Source organism: Oncorhynchus mykiss, chromosome 11 (genome assembly GCF_057628025.1).
Source record: "Oncorhynchus mykiss isolate SJ-2025 chromosome 11, ASM5762802v1, whole genome shotgun sequence".
NCBI lineage: Eukaryota > Metazoa > Chordata > Actinopteri > Salmoniformes > Salmonidae > Oncorhynchus > Oncorhynchus mykiss.
Genome location: NC_143032.1, coordinates 53100431 through 53113405, shown reverse-complemented (window position 1 = coordinate 53113405; position 12975 = coordinate 53100431). Strand labels below are relative to the sequence as shown.

The following is a 12975-nucleotide window of genomic DNA, read 5'->3' as shown; positions in this document are numbered from 1 at the left end:
AAGAGGAAGGAAACCGCTCAGGGATTTCACCATGAGGCCAACAGTGACTTTAAAATTGAATGGTGAAAGGAGAAAACTGAGAATGGATCAACAACATTGTAGTTCTCAGCAATACTAACCTAGTTGGCAGAGTGAAAAGGAAGCCTGTACAGAATAAACAAATATTCCAAAACATGCATCCTGTTTGCAACAAGGCACTAAAGTAATGCTGACAAAAATGTGGCAAAGCAATTAACGTTTTGTCCTGAATACAAAGTATTATGTTTGGGGCAAATCCAATAGAACACATTACTTAGTACCACTCTTCATTTTCAAGCATAGTGGTGGCTGCATTATGTTATGGGTATGCTTGGAATCTTTAAGGAGGTTTTTAGGAAAAAAAAAAGAAACGGAATGGTGCTAAGTACAGGAAAAATCCTAGAGGAAAACCTGATTCAGTCTGCTTTCCACCAGACACTGGGAGATGAATTCACCTTTCAGCAAGACAATAACCCAAAACACAAGGCCAAATAGACACCACAGTTCAGTGGAGGCTGGTGGGAGGAGCTATAAGAGGACGGGCTCATTGTAATGACTGAAATGGAATAAATGGAACGGAGTCATATTTTATTTTCCATGTGTTTGATACCGTTCTATTTATTCCATTTCAGCCATTACTATGAGCCCGTCCTCCTATAGCTCCTCCCACCAGCCTCTACTGCTGGAGTTGCTTACCAAGACCACATTAAATGTTCCTAAGTGGCCTAGTTATAGTTTTGACTTAAATCGGTTTAAAAATCTATGGCAAGACTTGAAAATGACTGTCTAGCAATGAACAGCAACCAACTTGACAGAGCTTAATTAATTTTTTTAAGAATATGCAAATCACAGGAGGTTGGTGGCACCTTAATTGGATAGAGTGTGCTTGTGTTAATGACTGGAGTGGAATAAGTGGAATGGTATCAAATACATGGTTTCCAGGTGTTTGATGCCATTCCATTTGCGCCGTTCTGACCATTATTATGAGCCGTCCTCCCCTCATCAGCCTCCTGTGGTTCACCCTGACCACCTCCTGAAGTGGTCAGACAGTTCTGAACACAATCAGACTACAAGTGACTCTGTTACTTATGCAAATGAGATATGTCTGTATATAATTTAATACATTTGTAAAAATGTCTAAAAACATGTTTTCACTTTGTCATTAAAACGGGTATCGTGCGTAGATGGGTGAGAAAAAAGATGTTATACATTTTTAATTCAGGCTGTAACACAACAAATGTGGAATAACTCAAGTGGTATGAATACTTTCTGAAGGCACTGTACATGCTAGAACATTCCAATGGTCGTGTCTACACTTGACACTTACATGCGACTTCTGCTATCAGAATTCAAATCTCGCATTGAAAAGACAAAAGTCGCTTTGTGGTCTGATTGTGTTCAGATCTGTCTGTGGTCAGGGTGCATTGTGTGCGGATTTCTCCTCAGTCTGGGTGCAATCAGGCTACCGAAAGCGCATACAGTGGGCGACGTTGCTTGCTATATTAGCTTGCTGGCTAGCTACAGAGGTTAGCTGGCTACTTAGCTACAGTTGGTAACTAATGCCATAAGCTGTTTTGTTATTATCATATTTTGCCTATTCCACCATTGTAGAACGCATACTGGCATTTGAATATTGCGCGGGAATGGACACAATGTGGACATAGTAGACACATTTAAATGTAAATGTAGATGCACGACGTGTTCAGAAATGAATATTTAATACATTTTGAATTAAGGTTGTAACACAACATAATGTGGAATAAGTCAATGGGTATGAATATTTCCTGAAGGCACTGTACATACTAGAACACGCCAATGCCATCTCGCTAGCTCACGCTTGGCTCTGCTCACCTCCTTCCTTCTTCTGCGCATTATGATTAATTTTCCCACATCTGCATGTGAAATAGTCAGATTTATAATAGAAAAATATGCCCTGGCCTCCCGAGTGGTGCAGCGGTCTAAGGCACTGTATTGCAGTGCTGGAGGTGTTATTACAGACATGGGTTCATTCCCCGGGGAGGGTTTCGCCTAGCGTTGAGGTCATCATGTTTTGGTCATGGAAAAAAAAACACATGGCTAGCTAGTTGGCTACAGCAGGTTCTACCATTTCACAATAGGTGATGCGTATTGCAAGAAGCCGCCCCTTTCGTGACAAAAAAAGGCATTGCAACACTGCGAATCTCCCGTCTGCGTAGACCATGTAATAAGCTTCACTTAACGGCCTTGTTGCAAACAGAATGGATGATTTGGAGGGGATTTTTTAACACAAGCTTCCTTCCTTTCACTTTCATACAGGCCAGTAATGTGGAATTAATAATAATGTTCAAATCAAATACAACAGGTACAACCTTACCGTGAAATGCTTACTTACAAGCCTTCACCAACAATGCAGTTAAAGAAATAGTTAAGAAAATATTTACTAAATAAACTAAAGTGAAAAATAATTATAAAATAAATCAAAAACGAAGGAGGTCTACAAACCTGACTCAGTTACACCAGCTCTGTCAGAAGGAATGGGACACAATTCACCCAACTTATTGTGGGAAGCTTGTGGAAGACTACCTGAAATGTTTGACCCAAGTTAAACAATTTAAAGGCAACGCTACAATACTAATTGAGTGTATGTAAACTTCTGACCCACTGGGAATGTGATGAAAGAAATAAAAGCTGAAATATATCACTCTACTATTATTCTGACATTTCACATTCTTAAAATAAAGTGGTGATCCTAACTGACCTAAGTAAGGGAATTTTTACTAGGATTAAATGTCAGGAATTGTAAAAAAAACTAATTTAAATGTATTTGGCTAAGGTGTATGTAAACTTCCGACTTCAACTGTAGGTCCTGGATGTCTGGAAGCTTGGCCCCAGTGATGTACTGGGACGTATGCGCCTTACAGTCAGATGCCAAGCTGTTGCCATACCAGGAGGTGATGCAACCGGTCAGGATGCTCTCGATGGTGTAGCTGTAGATGTGGACACCAAGGAACTTGAAACTCTCGACCCACTCCACTTCAGCCCCGTCAATGTTAATGGGGCCTGTTCGGCCTTCCTTTTCCTATAGTCCATGATCAGCTCCTTTGTGTTGCTCACATTGAGGGAGAGGTTGTTGTCCTGGCACCACACAGCCAGGTCTCTGACCATCTCCCTATAGGCTGTCTCATCATTGTCGGTGATCAGGCCTACCACTGTTGTTTCGTCAGCAAACTTAATGATGGTGTATGAGTTGTGCTTGGCCACGCAGTGATGGGTGAACAGGGAGTGCAGGATGGGACTAAGCACGCACCCCTGAGGGGCCCCAGTATTGATCATCAGCATGGCAGATGTTTTGTTGCCAACCCTTACCACCTGGGGGGCGGCCCGTCAGGAAGTCCAGGAGCCAGTTGCAGAGGGAGGTGTTTAGTCCCAGGGTCCTTAGCTTAGTGGGCACAGGGACTATGGTGGTTTGTTTGAAACATGTAGGTATTACAGACTCAGGCAGGGAAAGTTGAAAATGTCAGTGAAGACGCTTGCCAGTTGGTCAGGGCATGCTTTGAGTACACGTCCTGGTAATCCGTCTGGCTCTGCGGCTTTGTGAATGTTGACCTGTTTAAAGGTCTTGCTCATATGGGCTACAGAGAGCGTGATCACACAGTCGTCCAGAACAGCTGGTACTCTCATGCATGCTTCAGTGTTTCTTGCCTCGAAGCGAGCATAAAAGGCATTTAGCTCGTATGGTAGGCTCGCGTCACTGGGCATTTGCAGCTGGGTTTCCCTTTGTAGTCCGTAGTATTTTTCAAGCCCTGCCACATCTGAAGAGTGTCAGAGCCGGTGTAATAGGATTCAATCTAAGTCCTGAATGGATGCTTTGCCTGTTTAATGGTTCATCTGTGGGCATTCTGATAAGCATCCGGATTAGTGTCCCGCGCCTTGAAAGCGTCAGCTCTAGCCTTTAGCTCGATGCGGATGTTGCCTGTAATCCATGTGGTTGATGTCTTTGTATTTTCAAGTATTGTGGTGCGAGCATCATGCTATGGGTAGGCTTGTCACCGGAAAGGACTGGGGAGTTTGTTAGGATCAAAAGAAATATGAAAGGAGTATAAGAAAATCCACCCAGTCTTCTGAAAATCTGAAAACCTAACCCAAGGATAGAGTGGGGCAATTCCAGAATGGATTTCCAAGAGGTGTTGAGTTTACCTGAATGGTCAGGTCTCCCAACCTGATTTTAAATCTGCTTTAAAAAAAAATAAGTTTCCCTAAAAGTTGTGCTAGGTTGGTAGAATATTTTTCAAAATGATTCACAGCTGCAATTAATATATTCTAATTTGGTATTTCTTAGTAATTAGTTCTTTCTTTTTGAAAATGTGGATTAGGAAGTGTACATCTATGGGGTGGGGGGTGGGGGGGGGGGTCGCATTTAATCCCTTTTTAGATTCAATTTTAAGGCATTAAAATGTGAAGAATGTGGAAGGGGTGTGTAGACTTTCAAGTGTTGCTCACCCCAATCTCTACATTGGAGGGGACTGTCGGAACGTTTATCGTCATGCAATACTTCAACCGCAGAACAACGGGGCCAGAGACGAGGGAGGTGGGAGACAACATAAGCCGCTAAGGTTATAACAGTGCTGGCTCATTCATGTCTTGGTCTGCTCATTTTGATTGGATGTGGGGTAACATTCCCCTGTCCCCCATCGGTCTTCGGATGTTAAATAGACACAAAGGCCACGGGGATCAAACCACTGTCCAAACGGACACGTGTTGTCTGCTTGTAGGAAAAATAAACCATATCATGGTGGCAATTATATGCAGACATGGAGAAGTCTGTGTGGATGGATGAATAAAAATAAGGGATAAACACCCTCCCCCTTCCCCCTCCCATGCAATCACCATAATATCTGACACACTTGTGCATGTCACATACATAGCCTACCTAATAAAGGCCCCACCATCTCTGGGAGCGCCAAACGTAGCCTATAGTAATATTACTCTGGAACCGGTATGTCCTAATTCATATGGATAATTTAGTTATGCCTGATCATTTTGCAAGGAGAAAGCCGTCCATGGTTTGAGGTCCACGATCTATTGTTTCTACAATCTCAGTTTCTTCGCCTGCCTGCGCTCTGCGTCAAAAGACATACTGCGGACGTTTTGGTTGTGCCTTTGGTTACATGTTAATAGATTATTATTATTTTTTGCATGACAATGGACATTTCTGCAAACATAAGTGAATGTGTGAGGTGATTAAAGGTCAGAGAGTAAAATTCCATATAGGCTATCAGTCTAATGAGGTATCCATTGTGGAGGTGTGGCAGAGGGTATTCTATACACAACATAACAATTGATGCGCCTTGGAACATTATATATGTATTCTTATCACATCTAAGCGCCAACATAGGCTCACCTTGACTATTGTCCGAGGTAATCTTTGCATCGATGTTATCTGAAGACCACGCATCATTTGTCGTCCGCTGAGAAACCATGGAGACCATGGTCTGCAGCGTTTTTTCTGGAGGAAAAACTGATCGCGCATCAGTGGATCTTTTGCTTGAATTTGATGTTCTGGAGCTCAAAGCCATTATTTGTTGTCTAGGTGTTGAAATCATTTCTATGCTTGGCTTTGGGGTTATAGGGTCCGTTGTCGGTGTCTGAATTGTGGTTGCGGTTGGCGAGACAGGAACCGTGGAGACCTGTATCGTTTTGCTGGTCGCTCTGGCGGAGACAATTGTGGGCGACGGCGTGAGCCCAGTTACTAGGCCGAGCACAAACCTGTCCTCAGGTAAACGATTGGGCAAGGTGGTGTAGAGCTGCTCCAAGCTCTCGGATACTGAGCGAGGCTTCCTGGAGATAGGCGACGCATTGTAGGAGTTGATGCGAGGTGCAGCATCAGAAAATCCAATATACAAAATAAATAGCAAAGCCGGGGATATGTACATCATTAAGGCCGTTAACCTCATATTCAATTTCAGCTCTCCATGTAAAGCCTTAGTAATGGTCTGTCTCAGACCTTTCCCTGAATGGACTAGCCTATGCTGTTCGCAATTGCTACCCAGTGATTGCGAAACGAACTACCCGCAGCTTCTTGACTTCACTTTCAGTTCAACCTAGCCCAGCGCAATGAAAGGAAACGCTGTGGATTGTCATACCCTTCAGCCAATGAGGGCATTGAGGGGAGGTCTCGTGGTATGGTTAGGTGCGTTTGTTTTCCCATCGCAAAGGCATTTGATTGGTTCAATGCGTAATCGTGAGCCAGTGCGCGATGGGTGCAATAAGAAATATGTTTGATTTTTCATTTGACACACTTTAAAACAAATATAAATAATCTAAAATTACGTTATTTTATGATTATAGACTAGACTAGACATTACATCCATTCGATTATGGGACATTAGGCCTTGGCTATTCATGAAATAGCATATGCCCCTCTTTAATCGATGATAAGCAGCAACACGCTGAAAAATCCAGGACTTTAGGCCTAGACTCGAGAAAAAAAGATGGGGATGTTTATTATGCCTACGCTGTAGGATATGTGCGCGCTGTCGCCTAATCACCCATTGTCTCTACTGTGTGCGAGCTCCACTATGTGGCTATAGGCCTAAACACCTGTCGTCTACAGTCATTCATCAGCAGTGACATGAGCTGCCCAACAAGTTCAAGATCAAAGAAACAGAGCTGTTACACTGAATAATTAAGCATTTGATTATATGATTAGACAATCGTTAAAGAGCCCACAATATACATTGTCCGGAGATCTGGAGCCTATACAAAAGGCCAAAGTAGTGCATAACCCACACAGCAGATGGCAGCACAACGCAAATTATTCATTAAATCCGCTAGACTGAACCAAACATGTAGGCTAAGTAGGGTAGAATTTTTTTAGCGAACAGCTGATACAATGGCGCCACTGGACCTGGATAAATACGAGGAGATTGCCAAGCAGTGTAAATATTTACCTGAAAACGACCTCAAGGTGAGAATCACTGCCTTCGCAATGGCGATCACTGAAATAAGCCCGATGAGCAGCATGTATAGGAAGTAGCCTACTTATCAGACCTAAACAGTGGCAAAATGGCTATCACTTCTAAATCATAGACCATCTAAACTGACCTAAAATCACACATACAGACTGTGATGCCATTATACCCAAGAATTTGAATTCAATGAATGCCATCATCGTGCTTGACACAATTATTGGTATGATATAAAATGTGCCATTTACAGTAGCTTTTATTTATTTGATGTAACTAGGCAAGTCAGTTATGAACAAATTCTTATTTACAATGACGGCCTTCCCCAATAGACGGCCTATCCTTTCCAAACCCTAACGACGCTGGGCCAATTGTGCGCTTCCCTATGGGACTCCCAATCACAGCTGTTGTGATACAGTCTGGAATCGAACCAGGGTCTGTAGTGACTCCTCTAGCACTGAGATGCAATGCCACTCAGGAGCTTAGTTGTCACTAGTTTATGGATGTTGCTATTATGACATTCATTCATTAAATCATTGCTTGGGCATTACATCACACATCACATCAGACTCCTCCTTATTCTAAAGGTGTGTGTGTTTTTTTTCCTCAGAAGTTATGTGAATATGTATGTGACCTATTGCTAGAGGAATCCAATGTCCAACCTGTGTCCACCCCAGTGACAGTGTGTGGGGATATACACGGGCAGGTAGGCCTTCACAGCCATTGACCTTCACAGCCATAGAGCATCATTGCTAAATATTTGTTTTCTTATATTCTATTTCTTTGCATTCTTTATTTCCCAGTTATTCTGAAGTTAACTTGGTTGTTTCTTCATTCAATCAGTTTTATGATCTGTGTGAACTCTTCAGAACCGGAGGACAGGTCCCAGACACAAACTATATTTTCATGGTGGGTATAAACTCAACTATTATCCCCTCGTCCACTCCATTTATGTTATTGTTGCCCCCCATGATGAAATCGAGGAGGGGACTGGATCTTTCTCCGTCCGTCTGTTCATAAGTTAAAGGCGCTACATGGACAATTTGACGTCTGCATTGGCCGTGCAGCACTTACGTGATACAGCCTCTGCAGAAGTCAAGGCATTCAAACTACTTGTGCTTTGCAGAGCAGTGCAGAGCTGTTGTGAAGGATGTTGCCTTCTTCTTCTTCTATGAAACAAATGTGAAGGTGCATGCCAGCCACATACTGTGCTTTAGTGTGTGGTCAATCACGGTTTACAACATTTCTAAATCCTCCTACCTAACTCAGTACTTCTGAGAAAATAAAAAAGAGCCCTACTAACTTCTGATAGACCATCCCCCAAATCCCTTCCAACCCCCCCCCCCAACCCTGTCGAACCTCATTGACCCAACACTTCAATATTTCCTTCTCTTCAACACACTTACAACAATATAACAACACATGCTCCACGGTTTAATCCACCATACACTCCAGACACAAACCATTCACATGCTTGCCAACCAGATGTAATGGCGAGTTCAATGTGCAATGTCCTAAGCGCAATCGAGCAAACGCCACTTCTTCCTTCCTAATCTGACCTTTGAATCTTGGTCCACAACAATTATTTGGAGGGCATATAAATGCTGGCCCTTGAGCTCAGAGTCCCATCTCTTCTGCCACACATCTATCAAAATGGCTTGCCGGCCCTTGGGCTCAGAGTCCCATCTCTTCTGCCACACATCTATCAAAATGGCTTGCCGGCCCTTGGGCTCAGAGTCCCATCTCTTCTGCCACACATCTATCAAAATGGCTCTGATCCTACATTTGGCCTCACCTCTACCTAGTGGAACATTAATATCAATTATATCTTGTTTCAAAGCTCTTTTGTCTAACAGGTCTACAATTTAATTCCCTTCCATACCCGAATGTGCTGTGACCCAAAGGAAGTTGTAAAGGAAGTGACTTTGTGTTTATACAGGACCTCACCTACGGTCAACCAATCATGTCAATGCGGAGCTATTCAGAGCACTCCGCATTGTTACAACATTTTAGAGGCGCATGGCGATACAGTACGAAACTCATTTTTGCTTCTGCATGCCTCTGGAGGCGCCGCAATTGTGTCACATGACGCCTCTGACCATATTTTGGGATCAAGCATAAATTGGCTTTAAATCACATGCGATATTTCAGACAGCTGGGCCAATTTTGACGAAATGTGGGTGAATGATGCGTCTTGCCATAAAGATCCGGCCTTTACAAAATTATTGGCCCAAGCTATAGTAATTAACTGAAATGTGTTAGTTAGACACTGCATCATTCGTGGGGGACAACATGTTTTCTGTTACATTTTAGTGACTTACAGTAGTGAGTGTACTTTTTCATCACTGGTCCCCCATGGGAATCGAACCCACAACCCTGGCATTGCAAGCGCCATGCTCTATGAACTGAGCCACACCGTTGCCTTATTTTTCATATTGTTTACAATATCCATCAATAATGTACCCATCAGGATTTTGTGTATTTGATTCTCTGCAGGGTGATTTTGTTGACCGGGGATATTACAGCTTGGAGACGCTCACATACCTGCTGGTGTTAAAAGCGAAATGGCCTGACCGCATCACACTTTTAAGAGGAAACCACGAAAGCAGGCAGATAACCCAAGTGTATGGATTTTATGGTGAGATTTTCTTCATCATTAATTCACCATATCCAACCCAACCAAATGTTGTATTAACACATTTGTAATTGATGTCCATTGCAAACCCTTGACTCCAGGTGCTCTAGTTATAATTGGGATGTTCCTGGTCTATGTTGCCTTTCAGATGAATGCCAAACCAAATATGGAAATGCAAATGCCTGGCGCTACTGTACCAAAGTATTTGATATGTTAACAGTTGCAGCGGTGAGTGTAACTCTATTGCTTTGTATTTCTGATTTCCTGCATTAACAGCCCCCATGGCACAATTTTAGCATATCAAGCCAACATGAAGATATTTTCTACTGTCTCAGTTACTCAGCATTCTAATGCTGTGCTTTGTTTTTTTTTTTTGTGCCAGCTGATGGATGAGCAGATTCTGTGTGTTCATGGGGGCCTCTCCCCGGACATAAAGACCCTGGACCAGATTAGAACCATTGAGCGTAACCAAGAGATCCCCCACAAGGGAGCATTCTGTGACCTTGTGTGGTCAGACCCCGAGGATGTGGACACCTGGGCCATCAGCCCCAGGGGAGCTGGGTGGCTGTTTGGTGCAAAGGTCACCAATGAGGTGAGTACATTGTCAATTTCACTCGGTAATAGACATACAGTACCAGTAAAAAGTTTGGATACACCTACTCATTCAAAGGTTTTTCTTTATTTTTACTAACAGCTTCATCTGGACTGCTTTTCCAACAGTCATGAAGGAGTTCCCACATATGCTGAGCACTTGCTGGCTGCTTTTCCTTCACTCTGCAGTCCAATTCATCCCAAACCATCTTAATTGGGTTGAGGTCGGGTGATTGTGGAGGCCAGGTCATCTTATGCAGCACTCCATTACTCTCCTTCTTGGTCAAATAGCACTTACACAGCCTGGATGTGTGTTGGGTCATTGTCCTGTTGAAAAACAAATGATAGTCCCACTAAGCACAAACCAGATGGGATGGCGTATCGCTGCAGAATGCCGTGGTAGCCATGCTGGTTAAGTGTGCCTTGAATTCTAAATAAATCACTGACGGTGTCACCAGAAAAGCACCATCACACTTCCTCCTCCATGCTTCACGGTGGTAACCACACATGCAGAGATCATCCTTTCACCTACTCTGCGTCTCACAAAGACACGACTGTTGGAACCAAAAAATCTTAAATTGGACTCATCAGACCAAAGGACAGATTTCCACCGGTCTAATGTCCATTGCTCGTGTTTCTTGGCCCAAGCAAGTCTCTTCTTCTTATTGGTGTCCTTTAGTAGTGGTTTCTTTGCAGCAATTTGACCATGAAGGCCTGATTCACGCAGTCTTCTCTGAACAGTTGATGTTGAAATGTGTCTGTTACTTGAACCCTGTGAAGCATTTATTTGGGCTGCAGTTAGAGGTGCACTTATCTCTAATGAACTTATCCTCTGCAGCAGAAGTAACTGGGTCTTCCTTTCCTGTGATGGTCCCCATTATAGCCAGTTTCATCATAGCGCTTGGTGGTTTTTGCGACTGCACTTGAAGAAACCTTCAAAGTTCTTGAAATTTTCCCTGATTGACACATTCATGTTTTAAAGTAATGGTGAACTGTCATTTCTCTTAGCCCTATTTGGTAAAATAGCTCAAATAAGCAATCTTTCTGTATACCACCCCTACCATGTCACAACACAATTGATTGGCTCAAACGCATTAAGAAGGAAAGAAATTCCACAAATGATTTTAACAAGGCACACCTGTTAATTGAAAAGCATTCCAGGTGACTACCTCATGAAGCTGGTTGAGAGAATGCCAAGAGTGTGCAAAGCTGTCATCCAGGCAAAGTGTGGCTACTTTGAAGAATTTGTTTAACACTTTCTGGTTACTATATGATTCCATTTGTGTTTTTTCAATGTAGAAAATAGTAAAAATTAAGAAAAACCCTTGAATGAGTAGGTGTGTCCAAACTTTTGACTGGTACTGTACATGAAATGGGTAATAGTAATGTTTTTTTTCTCACATTCACATTTATCTCACTGTCTTTCTTTTTTCATTAATTATCCCTCGATGTGCAGTTTGCTCACATCAACAACTTGAAGTTGATCTGTCGGGCACACCAGTTAGTCCATGAGGGTTACAAGTTTATGTTTGATGAGAAGCTGGTCACAGTCTGGTCAGCTCCTAACTACTGCTATCGCTGCGGCAACATTGCCTCCATCATGGTCTTCAAAGACGCCAATACGAGGGAGCCCAAGCTGTTCCGGGCAGTGCCCGACTCAGAGAGAGTCATTCCACCCAGAACAACGACACCATATTTCCTGTAAACACTGCACTAACGATCAGCTTCCACCGCACTGTTATCAAGCACCACATTTGTAATGCATCACATGCAGAGGATCGACAACAACTCTTGTTGAAGTGACACCACTGATTTTGTCATTCCTATTTTATTATAGTGTGTACGTTATATATGTACTGCATGTTTTTGTGTCTGTTGTAGCTCTGTGTACCAATCCACATGCATTGACACAGAAGTACCATATCAAGTAATACCACTGTTTTAGGTGATAGCAGTGTCAATATTTTATGTTTTTTATCTAACGCATGGCATGTTAGATTAAATTCATTATGTTAGTTCACAATAAGAATACATTAAGTGAAACAGGATCACTTTTAGCCACTTTACAGGATGAAGTCAGTTTGTTTGACTTGTTTCAGTTTCAGTTTGACTTGGGTCTATTGCAACCTATTCAGCCTATAGAATATGTTATTTCTCAGATGTTTGATTTTATTTTTGTAATTTCTATTTATTGAATTTTGTTTATCGTGTAGATATATATAAATCACTCAAATCAGAAACAGCACATATGAGCAATATTGTTTTTGTTCAGAAATATGTTTAATGAGAATGTATTAATGCACTTAGTTCTCTTGTAATGTAGTATTATAATAAAGCTATAAGCCTGATAATTGAGGGAAGCACATCTTAAGATGAAGACCACTGATCTAAAGATGAGCAGGCCTATGAGAGCAGTAAGCCTAGCTGTGGTTACTTGTGTGAACTGACTGTGATACAGGATGAGTTAATATGGAAATTATCAAAATGAGAGATTCTGCTATTACTGTTAATCAGTAAATACAAGGAAATACACTACATGGTCAAAAGTTTGTGGACACGTGCTTGTCGAACATCTCATTCCAAAATCATGGGCATTAATATGGAGTTGGTCCCCCCCTTTGCTGCTCCACTCAGCCTCCACTCTTCTGGTAAGGCTTTCTACTAGATGTTGGAACATTGCTACGGGGACTTGCTTCCATTCAGCCACAAGAGCATTAGTGAGGTCGGGCACTGATGTTGGGCGATTAGGCCTAGCTCGCAGTCGGCGTTCCAATTTATCCCATTGAT

General features: G+C 42.4%; 2 protein-coding genes across 2 annotated transcripts in view; one reads left to right on the top strand and one right to left on the bottom strand.

The window, feature by feature from the left end:
- The window catches only part of LOC110535880 (multiple epidermal growth factor-like domains protein 9), a 33986-nt gene extending 27834 nt beyond the window's left edge, over window positions 1–6152 (bottom strand). Inside the window, exon 1 of the mRNA XM_021621225.3 lies at window positions 5399–6152. Within this exon, the coding sequence (XP_021476900.3) occupies window positions 5399–5951 (553 nt within the window). The 5' untranslated portion in view covers window positions 5952–6152. The remainder of the gene's footprint in view (window positions 1–5398) is intronic.
- A 654-nt stretch (window positions 6153–6806) lies between these two features.
- LOC110535879 (serine/threonine-protein phosphatase 6 catalytic subunit-like) lies at window positions 6807–12534 on the top strand. The gene is made up of 7 exons (XM_021621223.3): window positions 6807–6964; window positions 7573–7668; window positions 7806–7871; window positions 9459–9600; window positions 9746–9825; window positions 9980–10189; window positions 11645–12534. Exons 1-7 carry the CDS (start codon window positions 6890–6892, stop codon window positions 11891–11893), a joined length of 918 nt encoding a protein of 305 aa, XP_021476898.1. The 5' UTR covers window positions 6807–6889; the 3' UTR covers window positions 11894–12534.
- Window positions 12535–12975: the final 441 nt, after the last annotated feature.